This window comes from Astatotilapia calliptera, chromosome 12 (genome assembly GCF_900246225.1).
Source record: "Astatotilapia calliptera chromosome 12, fAstCal1.2, whole genome shotgun sequence".
Lineage (NCBI taxonomy): Eukaryota > Metazoa > Chordata > Actinopteri > Cichliformes > Cichlidae > Astatotilapia > Astatotilapia calliptera.
In genome coordinates, this window is record NC_039313.1 from 3,154,486 (window position 1) to 3,180,216 (window position 25,731).

The 25,731-nt window shown below is 40.4% G+C and overlaps 1 protein-coding gene across 9 annotated transcripts in view; it reads right to left on the reverse strand.

Annotated features, from left to right (window-relative positions):
• The window catches only part of fbrsl1 (fibrosin-like 1), a 284,283-nt gene that overhangs the window by 191,105 nt on the left and 67,447 nt on the right, over positions 1–25,731 (reverse strand). For all 9 annotated transcript variants that reach the window (XM_026188504.1, XM_026188506.1, XM_026188505.1 and 6 more), the window contains exon 2: positions 9,872–10,096. In XM_026188504.1, coding sequence (XP_026044289.1) covers positions 9,872–10,096 — 225 coding nt within the window. The remainder of the gene's footprint in view (positions 1–9,871; positions 10,097–25,731) is intronic.

Below are 25,731 nucleotides of genomic sequence, written 5' to 3' on the forward strand. Positions count from 1 at the left end.
AGGAATACGACTCCAGATACCCAAGATTTCCTGGAGCACACATTTTTGAACAGCTCCCTAAACATTACTGTAATATAAACCACAATGATCCAGCAAATCATAAAGCACAAGATGTAATAAAGTGTCTCTCCCTGCTGTCTGCTCTAGTTAAACATCTACCAGGAACAATATATCTGTTGCTATAGCTACAGATTCTCCAGCAGATGCAAAACCAGAATATGATGTAGCTTGGGAGGTCCCACTTTAATAAATTACATAAAAAAAGAAAGCAATCACAACTAGCCAGCAAGCAAAGCACATACAAATTATGTCCTGACAAATTTATTACAGCTAACACCTGCCTCCTGAGTATAAAACCTAACAACTGCACTGAAAACACTCTGTACTGCAATGCAAAATTAACCATGACTTTAAGGTAATGCGCTTATCCTTATACTGCAGTATCACAAAGAAAACAGTATATCCAGCAGGCGCTTCTCCTCGCCTCTGGTCCACTTCCATGCTTGCACGGAGCAATAGCCCCAGCTCCAACAGAGCATGACTTCAGACCTCTGCTAATTTAATGTTCCCATGCAGGTTTAACTGTCCCCAGAGTGGCTGCTCTGAAGTAGCCCTGCTGTATCTCAATGAATATGACTTGTTAAAAGTGGTGGGATGTGTGCATGATTATAGCTCAACAGTGAAGCAACCCAGCACCTTACATGGCCTGACATTAATCTTTGCTCACTGTCCGGAGCAATATCCACCTGACTAAGCACAGCTGGTGCAGTAGTTGTGTAGGTTTGGCTGTTATTTGTCATTCCCTTGTCTTTATTTCTGGATGTATTCCAGTATCTACATAACCTCCTCTTCTCTTCTTGCTAAAGGTGCTTGGAGGCTCCACTTGAAGAGTGGAGGGGTGATTGGGCTAAATATTCCTAGAGGCAACTACTCAGTGAATTCTTTGCTCCAATCACAGCCACATTCATGCATGGACCTTGTATCCATGTGATACATGAGTCATAGCAGGAATCTGAGCTTCAAATTAAACTGTCTTTGGACTAGTTCAGACTGTAGGCACCAAATCCTTCTATGCCCTCCCCAACCTCTGTTTCAACACTGATGGGACTCCATTCCCAGCCTTCCCCCGGCATCCCAGGCAAAGTCAACATAACCAGCCCCAGTGGAAACCCATGGGGACAAGTTTGGCTCCTCTCACCTAATCTGTGGTCAGTCCGTCTGCGGCACAAAAATAGATGGTATTTAGGAAAGTTTAAAAAGCGTACAGAGAAAAGAAAATGCTTCAAGATGTCACCGTCCTGGGTCGGTGGCCCAGTGTTTTGAGTTTCTTGTGTCTCTGAGTTTTTGTATTATGATCTTAGTTCTTTGTTGTCCCAGTTTATTCTTTAGTCTAGTGTCTTAGTTTGGCTTTCTTGTATTCTCTTTAGTTCTCTGAGTATTTCGTAGCTGCCCTCTGTGTCTCCCTGTTATTGTTCTCTGTGTTTCTTAGTTGCTCTGTCTCCCCTACTCAAGTCTGCGTCTATATTACGTTTCCTGTTTTACTTTGAAGGTCTGTGTCCTACGCGAATGTCTTGAGTTTCGCTTCCCTTGGGTGCCGTTATGTCCGATTTCTCCCAGCTGTGCTCCCCTTCTGTGTCTCAGTCCCCTCGTTATTTCCCAGTGTATTTAAGCCCTGTGTGTCTCTGTGTCAGTGTTGTGATCATGCTGTGTGTTGCTCCCTGCGTCTCCCTGTGTGTGTTTTGTTAGATTCTTCTCAGTTTAGGTCTTGTAGACGTTCTTGGTTCAGCAATAAAAGCTGCCATTTTGAGTTCAATCCTGTTTCTAGTGAGTTTGCGTTTGGGTCCATTTCCTGCCTGCACACAGTCGGATCATGACACGAGACGCATATTCATACAGGAAAATTATCTCAGGAACAGGAGTTCACTGCCCCCCTTGCCAGGAATGTAATGAATTTGAATAATGTACTTTTATCATGTGCAGAAGGTCTTGACTCTTATATATCATCTACCAGGATCAGTATCAGATTAGCTTATAAAATATGTGTTACTAGTAGAGAAATTATTACGGCGATATATTTGCTCTTCAGTAAACAGTCAGTCTGATTTCTATTCTGTTCTTTCTGTTCTTATTTACTGTATGTAATTCACATGCTAGTATTCTATTAGCTGTGCTGTAAACTATGGAAATGTTCAGTTATGTAATTTCTTGGTCCGCTAGTCATAAATCATTTCTTTTAAACCTTCCCAATGTGTAGCTACACGTACAGCAAATAAATCCTAAATGAGCTGTCTTCAGTTTGAAACACTGCCTTTAAACCATGGTTAATGCTAACAAACCACATTCGAAAAACAATGATTTTGTGAATGTGGTCTGGAACAGGTTACTGACACAGCTGGGGAATGACAAAGTACAGCTTGATAATATTTGTGAAAAAGGCTGCAGAATCTACAGTGTGTTAAAAATAGCACGAAACCTATTGAATTAAAGGTCTCTGCTCTGTGTTGGTACAGCTTACGCAGCCCACTTTGCTTTTGATAATCTCAGCATGCAAAGTTATCAGGTACAAATGACTAAGACGTTTAATTCAACAAAGGTAACACGACACAATAAAATACTCTAATACTGAGGATTCACAGGTAAGCCAGCCAAGAGCAAGTTCTGATTAAAAAAATCCCTCAGTGAAACTGTTTTTTAGTCACGTATTTCTTGCTTGTACAGGCATTTGTGTGTTCTCACGGTTGCTTTTTGTTCATGTCGCAATGACAGTTATCTGCTATGCAATCATGCATACATATTCAGGTTACATACAGCTACCCAATTCATCTGTCAAGGTCTCTTACTAGTCCTTTGCTCATCCCTGTCGTTCTCTATGCGCTCCCACACACGCGCACACACTCTGCCTGCAGACACCTCTGCAGCCTACCTCATTATCCACTCCTCTAATAATGCTCCTTGTTAAATTGCAGTGTTAACCTGAGAAACAGGAATAAAGACCTTTTCTATCACACTACTACTTACAAGCTTTCCAGCCCTGTAATTGCATCAAGGATTCCATATTTTAGGTCTGATCTCATTAAACGTACAACAGCCTCTCAATCAATGACAACTTTATAAGCAACATTGCCGTGATGTGAGAGGTCAAGCCTCGGGAGAATAAAGATATTCTTTTTGCAAAACTTGTACCTTCTTGCCAAAGTGAGCAGCTTCTTTATGGTAACAGTAATTTACTTCGATTCATCTAGCAGCTGTTTTCTCTATGAACACAACCAAAGTAAGTGTTGTTATCAACAACAATAAACTGCAGGTCACCAACTTTCACAGTAAGACACAGTCAGGAGGATTCACCTTGATGCCCATTTGAACCTTATTCCCAGTTTGAAGTGCGGTTAGCCCAGAGAGATATTATGAGATGAACTGCTACCGCTCAGGGTCGCTGCTCACCAGATAACAACCAGCCTTACAGTGTTATCACTCATCCTGATCGCAACCCTCCATTACCGCTGCACCACTGCTGATGCATAGCGGTGCTCTTGCGTACTGTATATCACAGCTCTCAAACTGCCCCTGAACCATGCTCCGATGCACTGTTAATGCCTCAGCTAATCTGATCTGTCTCCAGCTGGTTTACTACGTATACACATACTTTGATATGAAGCTGGGAAAGTAGTCTTGAAGCAGCTAGACTATGACAGGAGCATGTAGGGTGCTAGCTTCATTTTCACAGGCTGGCTGCTAATAAAAGGCTGGATGGGGATGTGGAGGATGCTACCTAATAATAGAGCATCCAGAGATGCGTTGCTATATCACGTTGTTAGCAGGGTTTGTAGAACGCAAAGTGCTAATGGACATTAATGGTGAAGTGAATGCGTGCATGGGCAAGTTAGCATTATGTGTTATTCATGACCCCTTCAGCACGCTGCTGTGGTCTGCAACCGGTGTTTCCAAAGTCTTACAGCAGTGATAAAACATATTTCTATTATTTTTATGTTTATGGATATTGCCTTAACTTTCGTACTCTAATAATGCTTTGCCTTCGACAGGTGGATGTGTTATATTTAAAGCCGTGTTATTCTGTTTTGTTCTTTGTTTGTTTTATTATTTTCTTAGAAAATAGTTTGAGCTTATAACGAGGTATGGTTCTTTGAAGCGTTATAGACTTTCATTAGTATGTATTTTAAAGTTTGCTTGTTTTAACATTAATGCTGGAGAGCGAGAGGATGTCTCAGGAATAGAGAACAGAGAAGTGAACTGTACTGATTTTCAAGAATGATCAAGGGTGATCTGCAGAGCAGGAGTAACTACAGGGGAATAAAGTTGATGAGCCATACCACCAAGATATTTGAAAGACTTGAAAGTAGGTTAAGAAGAGAGGGGACTATCAGTAAGCAGGCTGTGGCCTCAGGCTGAAAAAGAGCACCAAAGATGCCGTATTTGCTTTGAGAGTTATGGAGAAGCATAGAGAAGCCCAGAAGGAGCTTAAGTGCGTCTTTGTGGATCTAGAGAAAATGGTAAATGGTAAATGGCCTGCATTTGTATAGCGCTTTTCTAGTCCATAGGACCCCAAAGCACTTTACACTACATTCAGTCATTCACGCATTCACACACACACTGGTGATGGCAGCTACATTGTAGCCACAGCCACCCTGGGGCGCACTGACAGAGGCGAGGCTGCCGGACACTGGCTCTGACCACCACCAGTAGGCAAACACGCATTTGCCAAATATCCTTGGGCAAATCTTGCCCAAGGATATTTGGCATGCAGCCAGGAGGCAGCCTGGGATCGAACCACCGACCTTCTGATTAGTGGCTGACCTGCTCTGCCACCTCTGCCACCTGAGCTACAGCCACCCCACAAAACATATGACAGGGTGCCAAGAGAGGAACTGTGGTAATGAATGAGGAAGACAGAAATGACGGAGACGTTTGTGAGGGTGGTGCACGACATCTATGAGGACAACAAGACGGTGGAGAACAGACAGGTTCAAAGTACAGTTGGGATTACGTCAGGGATCGACTCTGAGCCTCCTCAGGTAGGAGTCTTCATGGAATATGATGTTCACACTGTGTACTGAGAATAGAGAGGCGGTGGAAGAGAGCCCGAGGAGGTGGAGGTATGGATCTGGAGAAAAGAGGAATGGCGTTAGTAGAAGCAAGACACAATATATGTCTGTGAATGAGAGGGAGACAAAGAAAAGAGTACAGGCAGGGTGCAGCGGGTGGAGATGAGTGTCAGAGGTGATTTGTCACAGAAGGATAGCACCAAGAGTGAAAGGGAAGGTTTAGAAGATTGTAGTAAGAGCCCCTATGATGTATGGTTTGGACCTAGGCATTAAAAAAGAGAGTAGGCAGAGCTGCAGGTGGCAATTTTGAAGATTCTGGGTGTGACCAGAACGAACAGCCGCAGAAATGAGTATATCACAGGGACAAGTTCACGTTGAGCAGTTTGGAGGCAAAGTTGGAGAGGCAAGGCCGAGATGCTTTGGTCATGTGTAGAGTAGGGACAGTGGATATATTAGACAAAGGATGATAAAGATGAAGCTGCTGGACACAGAGAAGATTCGGGATGCAGTGAACACACGGCTCATGTGACAGAAGAGGATGGCAGGGATAGGGTGAGGAGGAGGGAGGAGCTGAAAGAACAAGCACAACAACAGATGCAAACTATCCTGCCCAATTCAAACAATGTCCGTCCTGGACATCAAAAAACCTCGACGCTGACAACAACATCAGTAAACAACATTGGACTGTTGCAAAAATGGCTTCTGCCATGGAGTGACTGAGATGGGAACAAGAAAGCTTAGACCTTGGTGTGCATATAGACAAAGTCACACACACACACTTAACCATTCTTGAGGTACTGACATGTCTTCTAATTGGATCAAGTGTCATCCTTGTTCCCCAGTGACAAACTCTGCTCTGACATTGCAGCTTCTGTCCTCCGGCAAGCTTCTAGCACCACAGGGTGCCTCAAGGAGATCGACACATCACCTCGCCTGCAGATCATAGTGGGTGACATACACTAGAGACACCTGCTCTAACTGAAGAGACGGCAAAACAGCAAGAGATATGGGCAGGAAAAACTAAGCTGGACAGAGAGGAGGGCAGAGTAAAGGCCTTAGGAGAAAAAGTGTACTTTGGGTGATATGGTGGTGGAAACTCTCAGTATATTCGATCACTATGAAGTACATGTATTAGTTACTAAAGGTTACGTATTTGTCACAATTTATTAGAATGAAAATTTCTAAAACTGTAAATAAGCCTGTGTCACATCCAGGAAAAATCCCAACTGTACATAACCACCTGCTTTAAAGCAGGGTGGCTGCTCCTTTCTTGTTATTACAGAAAGCTTTTATTTACATGTGCAAATCCAAAGTCTCCTTTGTTATATGGAACAATTTACAGTACGCCCATACATAACTAAGTGTAAATGTGCTCATGCTATTGTTAACTTATCTTGATAAATGTGTCTGTAAATAACAGCACGAATGTTGTAGTTCATTACACATGTATACATACAGGGTAACGAAATACAGTTTGCATCTAATCAGAAGTGCAAGAGCAGTAAGTGCAATAGGAGCAGATTATATACAGATAAGAGTAGTATAAAAGGTGGGAATAGTTATGAACAGATTACGTACAAATAAGGCAGAGCCCAATCCATCTGAAGCAGATATGTTTTATATGCATGGAATTCCACAGTAAAGACAAACAGGTGAATGCAAACAGAGTTTGAATAGATTTTTCAGTCTATTGTATTCCTTACCTCTTATATCTACAGTACTTCCTTGTAAATAATCACTTGAGAGTCACAAAAATGAAGCGAGGCTTTGGTATTAAACTTTTATACCGACTGTGATCATTGTGAGCCACCCTTGAAAACACACTAACGCTAACTATCTCTTGAAACGTGAGGGATAGACTCGTAAATATATGAAAAGATGGTGACAGAGTAGGTGCTTTGCTGTGCAATGCAATAACCTGTGGATATATGAGAGTATTTGATAAACAGAAATGAAAACAATTAAAATGTCTGTAGGCTCTAACTATATTGTGTGGTGTAATTATTGTGAAATATCCTCTTGCTTGTCACACGCACAGATTATATTGGTAAACCTCTTAAAATTCTATTACTGGAGCAGGCGGGTAGATGCAAAGCAGGTTTTGCACAAACACCAACTGTACCTACAATTAAAGCGCTGATGAGCCATTCAGCAACTTTCTAAATGCTAATTACAGAACTTGCAAAGGAGTTGTTTCATATTTCATGGTGTTAGGTAATGCATTAGTTATGCAACATAATTTATTTGTATTGTGATTTTGACTGCAACTGTGTGCTGTTTTCCATACCATATGGATACAACTTAATATATCTGGGAGTTGGGGGTTATAGTTATGGATTAAAGGCATACTTAAGAACAGAAGTCAGAAGCTCACAGTATTCCTCAGCCAGACACTAAGATAAAGAAAACAACTAATAGAAGGAAAGGGGAAGGGATTGGAAGGTTTAAAAGTTAAACAAGGTTAAGTAACAAGCAAATACCTGGGCACATGTAGCCAGAGGTACTTCGTGGATTTATACAGCTGGGAAAATAGTTATTTACTGATCATAGGGTTGAGGTGTTTATTATGGGGATTTAGATGTGTGCGATCCCTCTGCCTTCAGGAGTTGAAACACCTGAAAAGTTTATGTTTATAAGGAGCCGATTCATTTCTGTGGATCCCTGATAGAGTCCCTGCCTGAATTGGTCTCGCTGTTGTCGCATTAGACCACATAACTGCAGTACTGGATTATTTATGGTATACAGTCTTTTAGGAGTATTGCCTGTAGCTCCATTTTCAAATGGACTGGAAGCAGATTTGTAGCTATTATGATTTCCTATGTATGTTTTAATATTTTACTACATTAAGCAAAGATATGGTCATTTTGATTAGCATCTGAACAGAAAAACCCAAAACAAACACATTCTCTGTAGATGTGTGGTTTGGCCGACAGCCACGCTGCTATAGTCTGAGGATAAAATAATTTTTGTGGAAGTGGTTCAAGATCAAAGATCGGGGTTTTTCCTAGGGAGAATGTTACTAATGGGTATTATTTGAAAAGGAGAAATAAAAGGGATTTAAAAAATGATAACTTTATTTTTCTTCTAGGTTTAGATCTAATCCCTACTCTCTGCTTAAAAACATGCTTCAAAACATAATTCTACAAAGCAGAAGTTAAAAGGTTTTTTCACTTGACAGCAGCATTTTGCTGACATTATGGAGTTATTATCTGTACTGGGATGTAGATCTGGTTCAGTAATTGCAGTATATTTCAAATACAGCATCAGCTAAATGCATAATTTTTAACTGTCTCTTAGCAAACTAAATATCCCAGCCAAACTCATTTTCAGCCAAGTTAACTTCCTAAGGAAATCTTATCTAAGAGAGATATTTTTGTCTGTGGAGGAGGCCTCGGGGCTACATAGCCTCATTATTTCGTTTGGCTTCCTGACGACATTTCCTCTTTTATCCTTAACAACACTATGGTGGATCTTGGCTTTGGACTGGAGCATAAAATATCCACCCATTTAAACAAACTGTTAACACACAGATGGGCTATCTTAGTGAGGCAGATGTGGGCTGTGTAACACTGTTGGCTTCAATATGTTAAGAATTCTGTCATTCATATTTGGATCACTTATTACTTCGTGTTTTCACAAGTTCATTCAGGCATAAGTTTGACAGCAGAACAAGCAGCTATAGCATGGGTGGCATATTTACAATGCACATGCAACTGACAGTAGATCAAGTGACATATAATTTATGGGTATTGTTCAGGCTTAAGTTAAAGTGAACCATACTCACATTTCACAACTATAGACTCTATGAATATTCTACATATAGTCTATGTGTAAAAAACCTGACTAATTGCTAGTGAGTCCTAGACGTTGCAGGCAGCGACTGTGAAATTAACTGCTAAAGCCCTAGTACGTCTTTTATGTATGAGAATGTTTTAGTCAGACCCTAGGAAGAGTAGCTACTGCTATTGCAGGTGCTAATGGGGATCTTAATAAACTAAACTATCTAAACAACCATTCAGAAAGGCTGGTGACTCTCTGGTAACCACCAGTTGCAAGTGAAAAATTTGTATATCCTACAGGTTGGCAAATGGTTGCTAGGTGGTGCACCAAAAACCTTTAGTCACCAGAAGATTGCCTGTAGGTTGCCCACTGAAGAAAGTCTCATTAGCCAGCAGCAAAAGAAAAGCCAAAGATTAAACTCAAGACAATCAAAAATGTGAGAAACACTATTTCTAACTACAGGAATAAGGAAGGAACAAAGCCCTTTCATACAAATATGATATCAAAGATAATGAGAACCACTTTAATTTTAAAATGCCATATACCATTTTTCAATACTGCCTAAGTAAAAGTGACTTTATCGGTGAGAAGTCCACAATGTTTTGGAGTTAATGATTTTTCTCTAGTTCTGGACACTGAATAAGGTTTGCTCATTGACAGAGATAACTCATGTCTCCTACATAAAGCGACATCCATAACACTGCAAAGTCCCAGTGAACGCAAGAATCAGTAAAGCAGCTGACAATAATATCCATTCCCTCAACATCTTCAAATTTTACATTAGATTTGGATAAGGATGGAAAGCATCTGGAGAAAAAGACAGTCTGCAGTCTGCCTTTTAAATTAGATTCAAACTCTGCCCAAGCATCCGCCTCCTCTTCCTTCATGGACAGAGTGCAAGTCTCTGTTCTGTTGTCAGCAAAACACAAGCCAAGAATCCATGCAACATGCATGCAACCTTTGTAACTTTACTTGAACTTGTAGCCAGTGGGATATTTTGACTTTAAAATGCCGTGCAGGCACACACTAACCATTTTGTTCTTCTTGGAGTAAGTCTTCTTCAGCAGCCTCTCATTCATCCTCTCCTGCTCCCGCTGGGCGTGATGAAGGAAGCCGTTCTCCAGGGGATCCACCACTGGCTGAACATTCTCCTCTTCCTCCTCCACCTCCTCGTCCTCCTTCTTCTGACGCTTTGCCGCCTTTTTCTCCTTCCACCTCTCCTTCTTCTCTTGCGTCTTCACAACTCCACTCTTCTTCTGCAGAAAAAGATTTTGTTAGAACTTGGCAATTACGTAGTATTAATCAAAGAAACTAAACTAGATCAAGTCAGCAGTAGTGAATCTCAAATAATTCTGTGCTTGCACTGAATGACAGATACTGATCAGTGTCACACTGAGATTTACAGCCTTTGGTGTCTCAAGGATTTTCTTTGAATCCTTCAACGAGAACAAAGCAGACAGGTCTAGATGGATATACAAACTGGCAGGAGATAAATGTGCAAAAGAACAGAGGGAGGGTGTACCGCAGCTGGCAAATAGTCAAGTGTGCGGCCCCTTTCACTTCTGGCTTATACAAAGCAAGCAAACACTTGAGCAGAGAGCAGTGACGCTCCCTCTCTCTAAAGTCATATTTAATCCTGTCAGCAGCAGAACAATGCCTTACTGGAGCCTATAATCACTTTATGGCTCAGATATAATGAGCTTGTGATATGAAGTGCTGCTTTAACACACACTGGAGAAAATACAGCAGCTTTACATTTAGTCTATGACCACACAGTCTCCCCCTTTAACCTTGTTAGTTGTTGATTTCATGCTTCAGCAATGCCCTGTATGAAAGCAGTGTTTGTTTATTGGAATTTAAAGACAGTTTCTAAGTTGCTGGTATGTTATACAGCGGTAGCTCGTCCTCACCTCCCCAATTTTATGCCCAACACGTATAACAGAGCCACGTGGCTGCGGCTTTTGTTACTGAAGTCACTACACTGGTAAAACTGTACGAAACGTTAGATGAATAATATTCTATGTTAAAAGGTTTTGCTGAGGTAAAGTTTGATGGTTAGCCTTCACATATGCTCAGCCTCAGGATCTCTTCAAGCTGCCACAAACAACTGAGTTTCTAAGGAGAGATGGGTGAACAGCTCACATGAGTGGATTTTTTAGTTTGCAATTTAAATAAAAAGAATGAGCATCAATAATGAAATTACCCATGAACTGCAGCCCTAGTTTGATCCTCAACTGCTGGTGATGCCTCTATGAACAACCAAACCTCAGTAATTCCGGCGGGATAATCAATGGGAGCACAGACAAGACATATTCTACAACTCCTCCTTGCAAGGTACTGCGCTTTGAGCTCAAGATGGCTATGAACCCATCTCATAGCACAGATCAGCTGTTCTAGACTCATACTTATAACACATAATAAGACACAAATGGTCAAAGGAAGGTCAAATAAAGCTGGCAAGTGAGTAAAGTCAAAGCCATTGCCAAGATGATAAAATAAAAAAGCGCACACGTGTTGGCATACATGCACAAGTCCTATTCCGTGACAACCCCTGATGTCTGCCTCACTTCTGTGTCAAGTGTCTGAATTGTTCCCTCCTCCTGGGCTTCAGCTGCTCCTTATTTCCATATCTGAAAATAAGACTGAGCTGGTGATGTCCTGCTGCCGGTGGTCATCACTGTGTGTTTGAATGGCACAGGACAACACGTCTCTGTTGGAAGCCGTATGGAGCTGAGGCCAGAGGGCTGCAAGTTCACATTTCAGCATCTGTTCACAGCCAGCAGCATTAAGCCTAACTGCAGATGAATCTGTGCTCCATATGAATAATCAAATTATCGACTCCAAAGGTGGGAGATTAGCAGATGGGTAGCACATTAGGCTCATAACTGCTAATGAATGACACCTTCCGTGACAAAAGGTGTTTATGTATCAGGTACTTAAAAAAAACAATACTCCCATAGAAAGGAGGACAAAAATCAATCTCCAAAAATGTAACTGCCAAGAGAAAGGAACCTAACTAAAACCCACCTTTATGTTGGAACCCAGGAGTCCTGCATAAATTGTGTTTTTCCTACACTGAAAATATTTCTAGCTGAACTGTTTCAGAGCTTGCAGTTCCACGCCTCATGAAAGGAGCTGTTTAAAAACAGGGTTTTCTATGTATAAGAATTTCTTCTCTCACACCTTTTAAGAGTGGGTACAACACTTGCCGATCACAGGGAAATCACATTTTCATCACTTTACACAGTAAACCTCACTGGGATATAAACGTCCTTTATGAAATAAGACCAACAATGTTTTGTTGTGTTGTTAAGAAGAAAACAGTTAATGTATCAGTCTTATTGTATGGGGTAGAATCTTATTGGATTTATCATTTTTCATGCATAGTAAATAAAGCGAGTCAAGTATTTACACAGCACCTTTCAAGATAAATATCACAAAGTGCTTCACAACAGGAATGGTAAACAACAAGAACAAACACTTAAACAAAAACAAGTTTAAAAAGATGAGTGCTACGGTTGTTTGTAAAAGAAACCAGAGACCACAGATCTCAGGTTCAATCTGAGGCTATGCGTGGGCAAGCCAAGTCTGAAAGAATGATGCTATCACTCATCACTTTAGTAGTGGAAAATCCTTTCACTGTTATTTTTAAATTTTAATCCATGTTAAGCAGCTAGTCCCAGGCCATCCCACCGCATATCCATATCCCCCAACTGCTTCTGCAAAAAGGATTACGCCTAATGGTTACACATAACCCAACTCCAGCACCTTCCCCTGTAGCTGGCAGTCATTATTATTTCGCTGCTTTAGAGATCTTCTGTGAGGTTTGGGCCACTCTAACCAGAACTTGCAGAAAGTGGAGCAGAGTGTGGAATACCAAACGGCAGTTCCTCAAGATGAAAGACTCACTTGGAAAGGAGCTGCTTATGTTATTTGTATTTGTCTGCAGGAGAAACTAATAGAAACCTAAATTTGTAGGAAATATAAAAAAAAAATAAAAATTTGTTGAAAATTAAATTTTAAGTTAAAACTGAAAGAACACCCCAGCTCTGCATGTGTGATGGTTCTGCTTCAACTTGTAAGAATGTTTCATATGGTACGTTGTTAAGAGCTCAAGAAATAGTTGCAGTTAAAATGCACTTTATATGCCTGGACTAAAATCATTGTGCTGGTATTTATAGTTTGTATTATTCCACTGGGTGACATATTTACCCCATCACAAACGGCCGTTACCCTGCCCACACGTTCACACTGTGGTGTGATATCACACGGCGACTCAAAGTAACTCTTTTCTCCTCACGAGTAGACACATTTATTTCTCAAGATGCAACATCCAGGTGGTACTAACAGACGACCTCCCATGGCAATCATTGATTTTAAATCTGTCTTTAAAGAGCTTTCATTTTTTGACTGTACTGGTATCATCTTTGTGGGCTTAGAAAATCAGCATTATCTTCAGGAAAATCCTCCCCTGTAGTGATAAAAAGCCATAATTAAGTTTGTTTCTACATTTTAAACCCTCACAAAATCGAACCATTCCCCTGCCACTTTCATCTATTATTGTCTATCATAATAAACTCAGCTACCTTTAAACCAAATCTAGCAATATTACTGAGGTTTTCTTTTGATATTTTCTAATCCACATAATAGAAAACAGAGAATCCTTAAATCATTAAAAATGAAAGGACTACCGAATATAACATTGCTGCACATTCTTTTTAGTTTGACTGCAGTAAACCATTAACATGTGATCAAATACACATCTTATTTAAAGCCAGAAAACCAAACACTAGGTGCAACACCAATTTACGCACATAGTGCATATCCAACTTGAATCTGGTGAAGCTTCAAACATCTCACCACTATCTCTTTGACCTTCATGCTACATGTCTGTTTCAAGTGAAATGCAAACTAATAAAACACAAATATGCCTCAGGAGTAAATAAATATCAGCTGCTCAAAACTCAAACTTTCTTGCTAATATAGTGTGGCAGGTTGTGGCAGTGCCTCAAGGGCAGTATGCTGAGCAGCTGCCACTCCAAAGAAAACACAGATCATCGCCAGAGGCATGCAAACAATATATTGCAGTGTTAAGTCATATCAACATGTATTAATTTCTGCAGCCTCTTGCATAGATCTCACAACATACCACTGAGCGCTACAGTGAGAGTAAAGGATGTAGATCTACACATAAAAATGTGTCATGCTTCTCAGTCTAGTTTTGTGTTTGCCAGCATTACAGCTTCTGTTAATCACATTATCAGAAGCTCAAGCTCAAGCACACAGCAATTAGATTTTGTTTAGAGCATTTGCACCTGCTCTCATTGCTGTCTCATGTCTGCTGCATTCTAAATAAACTGATTTTAATTGTTTGTGTGTGTTATTTCCATTTATTCAGTCCATGCCTCAGACAACAGATCTATAATAGCTCCAGGAGTAGAAGGGTAATTCATCACCGTGTCTGCCAGCAACAGCTTAGTTGTGATATCATTTCCATATTTCAAAGGCCTGAAGTAGGGTTTTTCTTTTATGAAATGGTTATGAAATTATTTCTGCACACAATGGAGCAGTGTATCACACTGTGTACTGTTAAAAACATTTACAAATCAAAAGAATAAAATACTGATGCAGATAATTGTGACGGAGCTTACTAGCTGGTGAAAGTGCACTTCAGTGTACACCAGGTGAAGGTCTAACATTCATCATAGCATTTCTTTACCTTTAAGGCCTATGCAAGCCTAATATGAAAACATCACTTGCAGCCTTCTTTTATTCCCCTGATGTCGTGTCTACTTTTTTATACAATGTTAAAAGCCTTGCTATTCATCTGTGAAGCTTTTAACTAGTGGTCAAAGTAGTGAATCTCTCTCGTTTTACCTTGTTCTGCCTAGGATAGAAAAGTGACAGTGACCTCAGCAGTAGAGAAGACGTGGTTTAAGATATGATGAGGCAGTGGGGCTGACAAAAGAGCGGGAGAGAGGAGAGGATAAAAAGGACGAACACAGAGAGAGAGGGAGAGATACGGTGATGGTGGGGGGGTCTCAGCCTGGAACAGGAGAGACCGCTCGACTGGTTTGACCCGGCCACGTTACCCTGGCAACAGAATGGGAGAGCTTTGTTGCTGTTCCAGGCTGCATGGGGAGTGGAGTGTGTTTATGTGTGTGTATCTGTGTGGGTACAAGTGCATAAAATCCAACACAGGTTTCCTTTCCGCTAACAATAAAGCGCATGGCTTTACATGGTTATGCTGGGACCTTGAGATCCACTGTGGAAGCACGTTTAGTTCCCAAAGGAGGGTTTATGCATTCTGCACAGAGGAATGTCAGCAACCCTGAGGTTTCTTGCAAAGGGTAACGGGGTCTTCATGAGGCATACACAAGCCAGAGTTTCACAAAATAGACAGTGTGCAGAAAGAGAAAGGGAGATGAAGACACTTAGTAGTGTCTGGTGCACATTATCATCATGCTTTCTCCACGGAACTCTCTTCTTTCTAAGGCTAGTAATTATTTAGGAGACACAAAGAGCTCTGCAGGGTACACCTCCCTTGACATTAAGCGGTACCACACAGAGATTGCAGGGCTGGCTGCCACAGCTCCTGTGCTCTTCAATGGAGTTGTGGGAAAACTATCAATTATATACTTCCAAATAGCATTGTACGTTTCACCGAGGTGCTGCAAAGTGACTAAAGCTGACTGAGCTTTGTGTCTTTTCTTCTTTTACAGTCCGAGACACCTGCACGTGCACCTGGTGGTGGTCAGAGGGCCCGGTGGCGCCAGTGTCCGGCAGCCTCGCCTCTGTCAGTGCGCCCCAGGGTGGCTGTGGCTACAATGTAGCTTGCCATCACCAGTGTGTGAATGTGTGTGTGAATGGGTGGATGACTGGATATGTAAAGCGCTTTGGGGTCCTTAGGGACTAGTAAAGCGCTATACAAATACAGGCCATTTACCATATATACTCTGTGCATTAATCTAAACATAAATTATATTTCCACAGGTGTTTAAGATTGTCAAGTATTCTATAAAATCATGTATTTGTAGTTGGGCTGTCCTGTCAGGACCACATTTATCTGTAAAATAACAGCTTCTTGTGAGCTCAGAAAAACAGGCCCTACATATTGAAATTAAAAAACATATTAAAACATATTATTTAAAAAAAAATCACAGCTAAATTTAAAGGCTTGAGAACTGTGTGTCATGATTAACAGTCAATATCTACAGAGGGATTAAAATATTAATGGCAAACAGCTAGTTATACTAAGAGATTACTTATATACATGCTAATCAGGCTGGTGGAGCTTATATCTGTTTAACACGCCTGTTTTGTCACCCTTCACATGGCAGATGTTATTGTCCCCTCTTCGTGATATGAGTCTTCTCTATGAAGGCTCATTCGTTCATTCAAAATTCATTTCAATTGAATTCAATAGCACCAAATCACAATAGCAGCCGCCTCAAGGCGCTTCTTATTGTAAGGTACACCTTACAACCTTATAACAACCAGACAACCTTTTATCAGCAACCAGTTGGTGACAGTGGGAAGGAAAAACTCCCTTTTAACAGGAGGACACCTTTGGCAGGAACAGGCTCAGGGAGGGGCCGACAAAGACCACATTACACGTGAGCACAAGATGGCAGTAATTTAAGGATGATGGAGATGCTCAGCTGGAGATGCTTTATGGCACTGAATGCTGTTCAAGATGTAAGGAGAGTGATCACTTTGATATGATATGTTTTAACTTTTAGATGATGATGCACTGATTGCCTTGTTTGCCCTGAGGAAACCCCCGTGCCTTGCATCTATTTTTTAGTAGTAATACTAAAATATCTCTCTTACATATTTGCATCCAATTAAATCAATAAGAAAAGAAGCAAGCAAATGTATGTGGAAGGAAGTGTATTTAACACACTGATAAAGTCCGAAGATAACAAAATCTGCATTTAAAAATGACTGGAAAGTGCAAAAATCACCTTAAATAGTGGCTGCTGCTGTACATCTACAACCAGAAGGTGTATAATAAAATCATTATAATAAGCTTTCAGAAATCTTAAACAATTATACCTGAAATTTGCATGATTTAAACCCACCTCCATATACTCTTTAAAAACAATGTACAACACATTAAAAGAAGACCTTTAAATACACTGTACAATGTATTAAGTATGGATTTAAATTTTTATGCAAACATTTTTTATGAAGCTTGACTTGAAAATATCACATTTTCGGTCATTATATCAGGACTGATTCTCCAGTTGACTCATACTGAACTCTCAGGTCACCAAAAGATCCTGAACGTTGAGTCGAGCTGGATCTTTCACCACAATTTAGCTTTTGCTTGTGTCTGTGTATTTTTTTAGTAAGAATGCAAAATTTAAGCCTTTCTTTCCACATGACATAAAAGCAGCGAGCAGAGTCCTTTGTTGCATCACTTTTGCACTGTTTAGCTGCCTTTAGGCTGGCTGAGGTCTGGTTGTGTAGATTTATTGCTCAGCTGTTGTACTGATTCTCTACACATTATTGCAGCTCTTGGCATGTCCAATAAATCACCTTGATTTGTCATGTTGTAGACGGGATTGATTTAATCATGCCTGCTCCCTTTAGAAGTGTTCGTCATGTGACACTGTTCAGACAAAGTGGAACACACACCTGCTGTTTATGCTGCTGTCAGCTACATCAAACGCACCTTTGGTGAACTTAGAGCATATGCTCATTTACTCAGACGCCCTGTTTTTCCTCAAAGCACACAATCAGAAAGCTCTTGCCTCAAAGGTAAAAGATTATCAGGCTGTGAACGAGAGAAAGCGCATGTTTCTGCAGTGAGCACGCTGCACTAGAGCATAGAGTAAATACACCACACCTACTTCAGCTTTTGTTAAGTGATCTGATGTATTTTCTCTTATTTAATGTAAGCTAGTCTTCCTGTATGCGGTGTGTTGTGTGAGAACAGAGAAATAAAGAGAATTTGTAGGGGTTTAGCCACGAAGGATTAGCATGCAGCTATACTAGTTGACAGAAGCTAACCTTCAGGCAGGCCTCTCTTTCAGATCTCTGTCAATATTTTTTTCCTTGACATTAACATGTCTGTATATCATAGCTTTCAAACGTTTCCATTATTGTGTAAAAATCCATATGGCTATGCACTTCCATTAGTGCTACTAACAAGTGTGGCTTTTGGATCACATTTTGTATCATATCTGTAGCACTATTAAGGTTGTCAAGTTTGCTTTGCCACACAAACAGGCTCCTTTATAAGCAGCACTACAAGTGACAATTTGTAGCAGCAACAAGAGACCATTGAAATTCTGAACAAGTATTTTGTTAGATATTAACTGAAACCAGCTGCTCTCAAACTTCGAAAAGCAAATGAAAATGTGCATGAAAACAGGCACAAGGGGGATCTCTAGTATCTGGATGTTTTAACAGTTTTGGAGCCTGTTGTGTGCTCTTCCAGTGGCTCTTGGCTTGGGCATTCCTCTTGACAGCAATGCTGCTATATGCCGAGTGTGTGTGCAGGTGGTGATAACTCCCCATTCCTTCTCTCAGCTGCATTCCCGCGCCTCTCTTTTATTGTTCTCTGCACCCATCTGATTGCAGTTTTTGAACCAGCTGTGTGTGTGACCACAGAACGAAACTGCTGCTTTTATTACCCTTTAAGTCTTCTTATTGCTATGCAACCTAATGCTTGTTTATGTGCTTATGTAAACATGCACCGCTGATGAATATTTATGCGACTGTGAGAGGTCAAGGGTGAATTATGAATGCCAAAATTACCCCTGACTTGTACCACTGCACATTTCGCAGTCAGAGTATATTTAGAGTATATGTGGAAGTGCTTGTATATCTGAGTACTATTCAAGCTTGTGTATTCTGGTGGAAGTGTGTTTGTGCACCACACATGTTCAAGGGCTGAATTAGCTCCTGGAGTGACACCATCTGGCCAGCGGGTGCTGAGGGGAGAAGAATACGGGAATGCGGCAATAACAGGGTGGTACAGTACAACAATAAACATGGGCTTCAAATCTGTTTAACACCTCAGACAAACACTGAGGAAATATGAGACGACAGACACATATTCTGCATTTCAAGGATAAGATCAAGATTCCTCCTCATTGCCACTGTGTTAATACAGCAAGTGAGTCTTGATATACTGTCCTATATCCATCCATTAATTATTTCCTGCTCCTTTCCCAAGTGCTTATGGTATATGTTGCCCTTCTTTCACAATGTAGTGCTACAAATACTACAAATGATCAAGTGATCAATAAATATAGCATTTATGTAGAATGTAACATTGTATCCGTCATTTATCTGCTTCACATACACAGTGTGTCTGCTTTAAGTAAAAGGAGCGATCAATAACATGAGCAGCAATCCATGGACAACAACAAAAATGCATCCAAATATTAAATAGGCAATGAATCAACATGTTCATTAACTATATGGGATGAGATGCACTCACGAAATTCAATAAGAATTCACTGTGACAGATAATGCAATTACTGCATGTGTCGATTTATTCTTACATGCTATATTAACCATGATGACACGTTGTTAATAACGGTCTGATTTGATTTCTGTGATTTCAAACTGTAGAGACCAATCCACTCCTTGTGTTCATGTTATGTGTTTTTGAGGGTGATCCACACATAAATAAACTATTCATCATTTGTGTTTTCTTGAGATTCAACAAACATAATCTTGATTACATCACAAAAGGCTTCAGTGGTGTTACACTCTGCATCAGCTCATGCGTTGGCTGAGTTGGCTGCCACCAACTGAGCAGTTTATTTCAGCTGTCAGACTCGCTTCCTCAGTCTGAGCTGCTGATCATTTTGTTGATTCTGCAGCAGCTGATGCATGCATCCAGGGGCCTGCTTTCTTCATGGTCCCTCACAGAAACCTCTGCTCTAATGTTTGCAGGTTGTCCAAGAAGAAAACAAACCTTTAAAACTAACTGTTCAACTTTCTGTTTTGCGACTGTTAAGTCTAACAGTTTTTGAATCATTGCTGGCCATGGCAAACATCACCAACAAACAAAATTTGCTTACAAAACAGCAAACACACACACACACACACACACACAAAACAGTCTGATCCCTGAAGTCTAAATCAGAGCTTGTGTGCTACCAGTTAACACAGGTTTCACCTCCCACAGGCTCTTCTAGAGACTGCTAAGTAGCTTGTCTGTCAGGAAAGTGGCTTTCTACAGAGGCCAGTATGTCCTGTGAACCTCCTACCCATTGTCACAGGAAGCTCCCTGATTTCTGTGGCTCAGCCCACACACTACAGCCCAAAATACAGCCGGGTGTCATTCCTTGGGTTTCTCCTTTCCTCATATTCTCCAGAGAGAGGAAGTGTTGCCTCGGCAACAACTATTCCCATTGGTGGAGTGGAATAACAGAAAACTTCTATAAATGTCTAACGCTGGTTTCACACTGTCAACAAATCTGCCCAACATATTTTCTGTACCAACTGTTGAGTGTTTTTCCATGAGTGGAACTGCTAAAAGCACACCAGGGACATTAATGGCAAGCTTCTTCAAGAAGAATAAACGGCGAGCGTCTGAATGCTAACAAACACATTATTCTGTCGGTTTTACTGAACTCTCTATTTTTGACAGTTGTTCTCTGTGTCGTTTCACTACAAAGTCAAATCAAAACACAATTATAAAAAGCCGACTACCTCAGAACGTAGCAGAAGTGTTTTGGCGTCAGACAAATTTTTGAGTGCATCGTGCTGTGAGCTGAACCAGTATGAGGATTGGCTTTGTTCACACAGCAGGGGGCCGACAGAGCATAGGAATCCCAGCAGAATATAGCTGACAGGAGAGAAGAAATCTCAGATCTACCAGCAGCCTCATACTGTATCTCAGCAGTCAAAGCAATACACCACCAAGATGTAATATCTATTTTATAACTAATGCAGATCGTAGGAAGTAATCTGCTCAGTGTCAAAGTCTGTCCATCATAACCCTCTGCTACATTCCTGCTGACCCAGTCAAAAAGCACAGCCCCAAAGCAACATTGTAAAGGCCTGAAAGGATACTGACACAAACTCTACATGAAGGACAGAGCCTGTTTAACATAGCAGTGTACACCTGCCTCACCCTTTCACCTTTAATCACAGTAAGCTCATGTGGAAAAACAAAGAAACAAACTTCACTCAGTTAATATTTGTTTTTTATCCGTCATACAAGACTTCTGCCTCTTAATCTATGACTGACTCATGATTATGGCCCCTTTTTCTCATTATTTAACGCCTACATAATAACATATGACATAATTCTAAGTCGTACGACATCAGTTGTGACCAATACACGACTGACATCAACATATTGGCAAATAAGGTGTTCACTAATGTCACTCCCTGCTGTTTATCTGTCGTGTCACATCTGTTTTGTTAAAACTACATTTTTCAAATTAGAGCGATGAAGAGCAGTTTTAAAAGTGTTGCATTTTTTAAACAATTAATCATTTTTTTTCTTTCTAAGGCTCAAAAAGGGGAAAATACTAAAAAAAAAAACACAAGTTGTTACTTTATTTGGCCCTGAACTTCATAAGTGTGCCTTATCTCTTCACTTAAGGTTTTATCTATTACTCTTTTTTCTGAAATACATGGGTGGAAGCATTGCTGCTCTACAGGCCATTCAGAGTTCTTAGCTAAGCTACCGTTATCTTTTCAAACTTGCTTCAGTTTGGCTTTTTTACTGTGAAAAAAAGAAAAGGACCATCTGGCAACCACCAGTCACCGGGGGAAAATGTGTTGTCTTTAACCAGCTGCAAGCAATAGTTGGAGGTAGCAATAGCAATCGCTATAAAGGACTGTCCTCCTGTTAGCAGTCAATGCGATCACATGGAGCTTTTTGGCAATATTTGTAACTGATTTAACATTTACATTTTAAAATATTCCATTTTATTTAGTTAATTTTAATTTGATAACAGTGGTAATGTCGCTATTCTAGTGTATATCAGCAGGTCACGATTTTGTGACCTTCAGCCAACATTCACAATCCTCAAATAAAACCCTGAAGTTGTACATGTACTATTTCACTCCCAAATGAAATCATGTAATTACTAACAAAACTGACTTCATTATTCACTTTGATGAACACACCATGCAGTCTTATGCACACAGCAATGGAGATTCATCGCACAAGTGCACAAGTAACAAAACGGGGTCCTTGTTAAAAGTGAGCCAAGCTGTCATCTGCATTTGTTACAATGGGAGAATATTCATACCAAAAGAGAAAACGTGGTGATTTTGTTTGACAGGGAGGAGAACGAGCTGCCACAGAGAGAGCGCAAAGCAACGTGTCGGAAGCAACAAAAAACACAAGCGCTCCTGTGTGGTGCTAAAAGCCACCCCAGAGCACTCCCCAACCACTGAGTCAGCTGTGAACTGATGCCGTCACACAGTTTGCTAGATGAATGAGATTGTTTGGCGTACACACTCACACGCACACATTTAAAGAACCCTCATCCATCAGGAACAAACAGCTCCATGTTTATAGACGTAAAGCCTCCCTCCTACAATCACACGCACCCATCCATATTATCTCAGCAGTGTAATTTCTAGCCTTTCTTTTCTCACATTTGCGAAACACAGTGAGTGTCAATTTCCACTAACATCTTTCTTCCACTTCACACACCCATTCACACACATAAATACACAATCTAGAATTCTCACTCCTTCCTATGCAATACACTTGAAATGCAAATACATGACACAGTGTTATGTGGCAAAGTGTTCCAACACATGCACATATGCACTTGTAAAAGTCACTCCCTGCATGTACCCACAGGCATATATACATGTTGGCTTTGCATACTGGATTCTCTCTCGCACCTCCAAAACCTTTCTTCTTCAGGTGTTAGTAGGGAATTTCTTCCACATCCCCTTCTCCAGCACTTAAGAGCTTCAAGTGGCTGACCTTGCCAACTCAGTACATGACACACATGTGAAAACAGTCTGTGCTCCTATTATCCCATCATGTCTTTTATCTTTTATCAAAACATTTAGAGGGATGACACAGAACTGCATTATTTTAGTGCCATTAACCGCTTCTGATCCACGTATTACTAAAATACGCTTGAAGCATGAAATCACGTTTTTATACGTTGTACATAAAGATCAGAGAAAATGATTTGGCCTGTTGTTGCTTTTGTTACCTTCACAAGCAAGAGGCACAGTTATCTGAGCTTTCCTCAGTAAAACTATTTATTGGTGACGCCATGCTTTTTATGGATATTATTTTTGTGTGGTGAAACAGTGCCACCTTATGATCTCCACTATATGTATATATATGTTTACTTTTACTGCACAACAGTGGCACAAATTCAAACAGAGTAGTCTCCAGTCAGTTTCCAATAACAATTTAGTACCTTAAAAAGAGAGCCAGTTTAATAGTATGGAAATGGTTTAGGTACAAGGGACCAGACCTTCAACAAAGAACAGAACTTTGTCAAATACGCAAGGAAACAATTCCTGCTAAAGTTGGAAACAACAAACTTGTTTTACCACTCCAGGTAAAAACACACCCTCCAGCAGAACCAGGCTAAGAAGGCACACAAGAAAGAGAGACTAACAGCCACTTATGTTTTATCCAAAAGCAAATAAATGACTTAGACTAACATTGCCAGAAAAAAAAGTCCTTCAATTTATTCACTTTAATAAATGGTTGGGTCTAAAATATATTGTCTTAAACATTATCACAAATTTCCTTGAAATATTGTTATATAATGTTGAAGCTGTGTCACCTAATTGCAACACAGATACACAATTCCCTCCTTATGAAAATACAAAGGAGTGATTAGTCAAGTTTGAGAACATAATAAAGGTTTTGAGAGCAGTTTGATAACTCCAGTGATAGCTTTGAACTTTAGCCTGTTAGCTTAACCTAGCTAAACTTAGCTAAAGTTCAAAACTATTGCAAATGTTTTAGCATCTTTTGGGCTATCTTTCTAGTAGCTCAAAAAGCTTCTGTTCTCTTCTAAAAACAACTTTTAGCTGTTTCAGCAAAATACTAGCAGCAACACTAGACATGAAAAGTTAGCAGCTATGACCAGCGCAGAGGAACATCTGGTAGCTAAACAACCAGACCATGTGAAAAGAGAAAAAAACTGTACTCACACTAAATAGAATTCTTACTTATTCATATTTATAGATTCATAGCTGTTATTGCTACTTTTAATTGAAAAGGTTAAAACACATAATGCATTTAAAATATAACTGTAAGAGTTTGACAACAGTACCACAGGTGCTGCTAATATTCACACTAATGAGCCACCTGCTAACTGCCAAATGGTGCTATGCTGGAAGATAAACACTAATCACTTTGTTGCTCTTAAACACCAGCAATACTAAATTTCTATTAAAAATACAACCTTACCTTTGATTCTACAATCTGTTCATCTTAAAGAGCTTCTTTGGTTAGTTCTAGTTGGATATATTTGTGAGTTTTTAGCTTGTAGTGACTATTTAAATTCATTTTAGCTCAATTTTATTTATACAGCATAAATTCATAACAGCAGTAACTTCAATGTACTTGAAGGTTAAAGACCCTACAGCATTTAAAAGAACAAAAAAATGCTGAGTGACCCCCCCAGTCAGATCACCCCCTATTAGCAAGTACAGGACAGTAGAAGGGAAAATCTCCCTGAGAGGAGGTGAGGTAAAAGAGAAGAGAGCACAGACAGACAGGACAAAAGGCACACTATGACTAATGATTAAATGCACTAGTGGTGTTTATGCACACAGAGACTGAGAAGAGATGATTGAAGAAACACTCAGTGCATCATGGGAAGCCATCCCAGCAGCCTAAGCCTATTGCAGCATAACTAAGGGAGAGTTCAGGGTAACCTGATCCAGCTCTAACTATAATTTATCAAAAAAGAAAGTTTTAAGCCTAATCTTAAAAGTACAGAGGGTGTCTGTCCCCCGAATTCAAACTAGGAGCGGATTCCACAGCAGAGGGACCTGAAAGCTGAAGGCTCTGCTTCTATTTTTCAAAAGTCTTGGAACCACAACTAAGCCAAAGTGTGCTCTTAGGATAATAAGGCACTATGACGGGTGTGATTATGCAAGATTTCGTATGTGAGGAAAAGGATGTTAAATTCAATTCCTGATTTACAGTGAAAGGGAAGCAGTGAGAAGATAATACGGGAGAAATGTGGTCTTTCTTTCTAGTCCTTATCAGAACTCTTGTAGCAGCATTTTGGATCAAGTGAAGGCTAAATGCAGCCAAATATTAGGTGTGACTGCAACACCTAACAATTTAATTGTGCACAGAACTGCACTTTAAGACACAGTAAAAATATAAATAAATAAATAACAGAGGACTCGGGAGTAACACAGAGCATTAGAGGACTAACATATTTATCCTGCCACCAACAACCACACACACACACACACACACACACACACACACACACACTCTCTCATCTCTCATCTGAACCGTGCAGATCCTTGACCAGGGCGCGTGTTTGAAAAACCAGAGGTCAAACCGTAAAGCAATTACACTGGCAACTCATCAACCAGGGCTGACAGCAATACAATTATCTCCAGGCTGCAGCAGCCTGCAGCAGACTAGCGAGCAGACAGCGAGGGCTGTGTTTAACTTTGGATATAACGGCGCTCGCGGTGTAATTGCACCCTGCCGAGTGCACTTTAATCCTGTGGAGGTACAGAGCAGCACGACAGGGAGAGAAAAGAGGAGGTCCATTAGGTCGTACCTGAGGCCTTGACATCGCACTGCTTCGCCAGGAGGAAGAGAGACAGAGGGAGATGTATGGAAATGGTTTCAAGAGATAACAGACTGATGCAGTCAAGCCTGGTACGACAGCTGCCGCAGCACTCGTTCTTGATGGATGTAAATAATTAGTTGAAATGATACAAG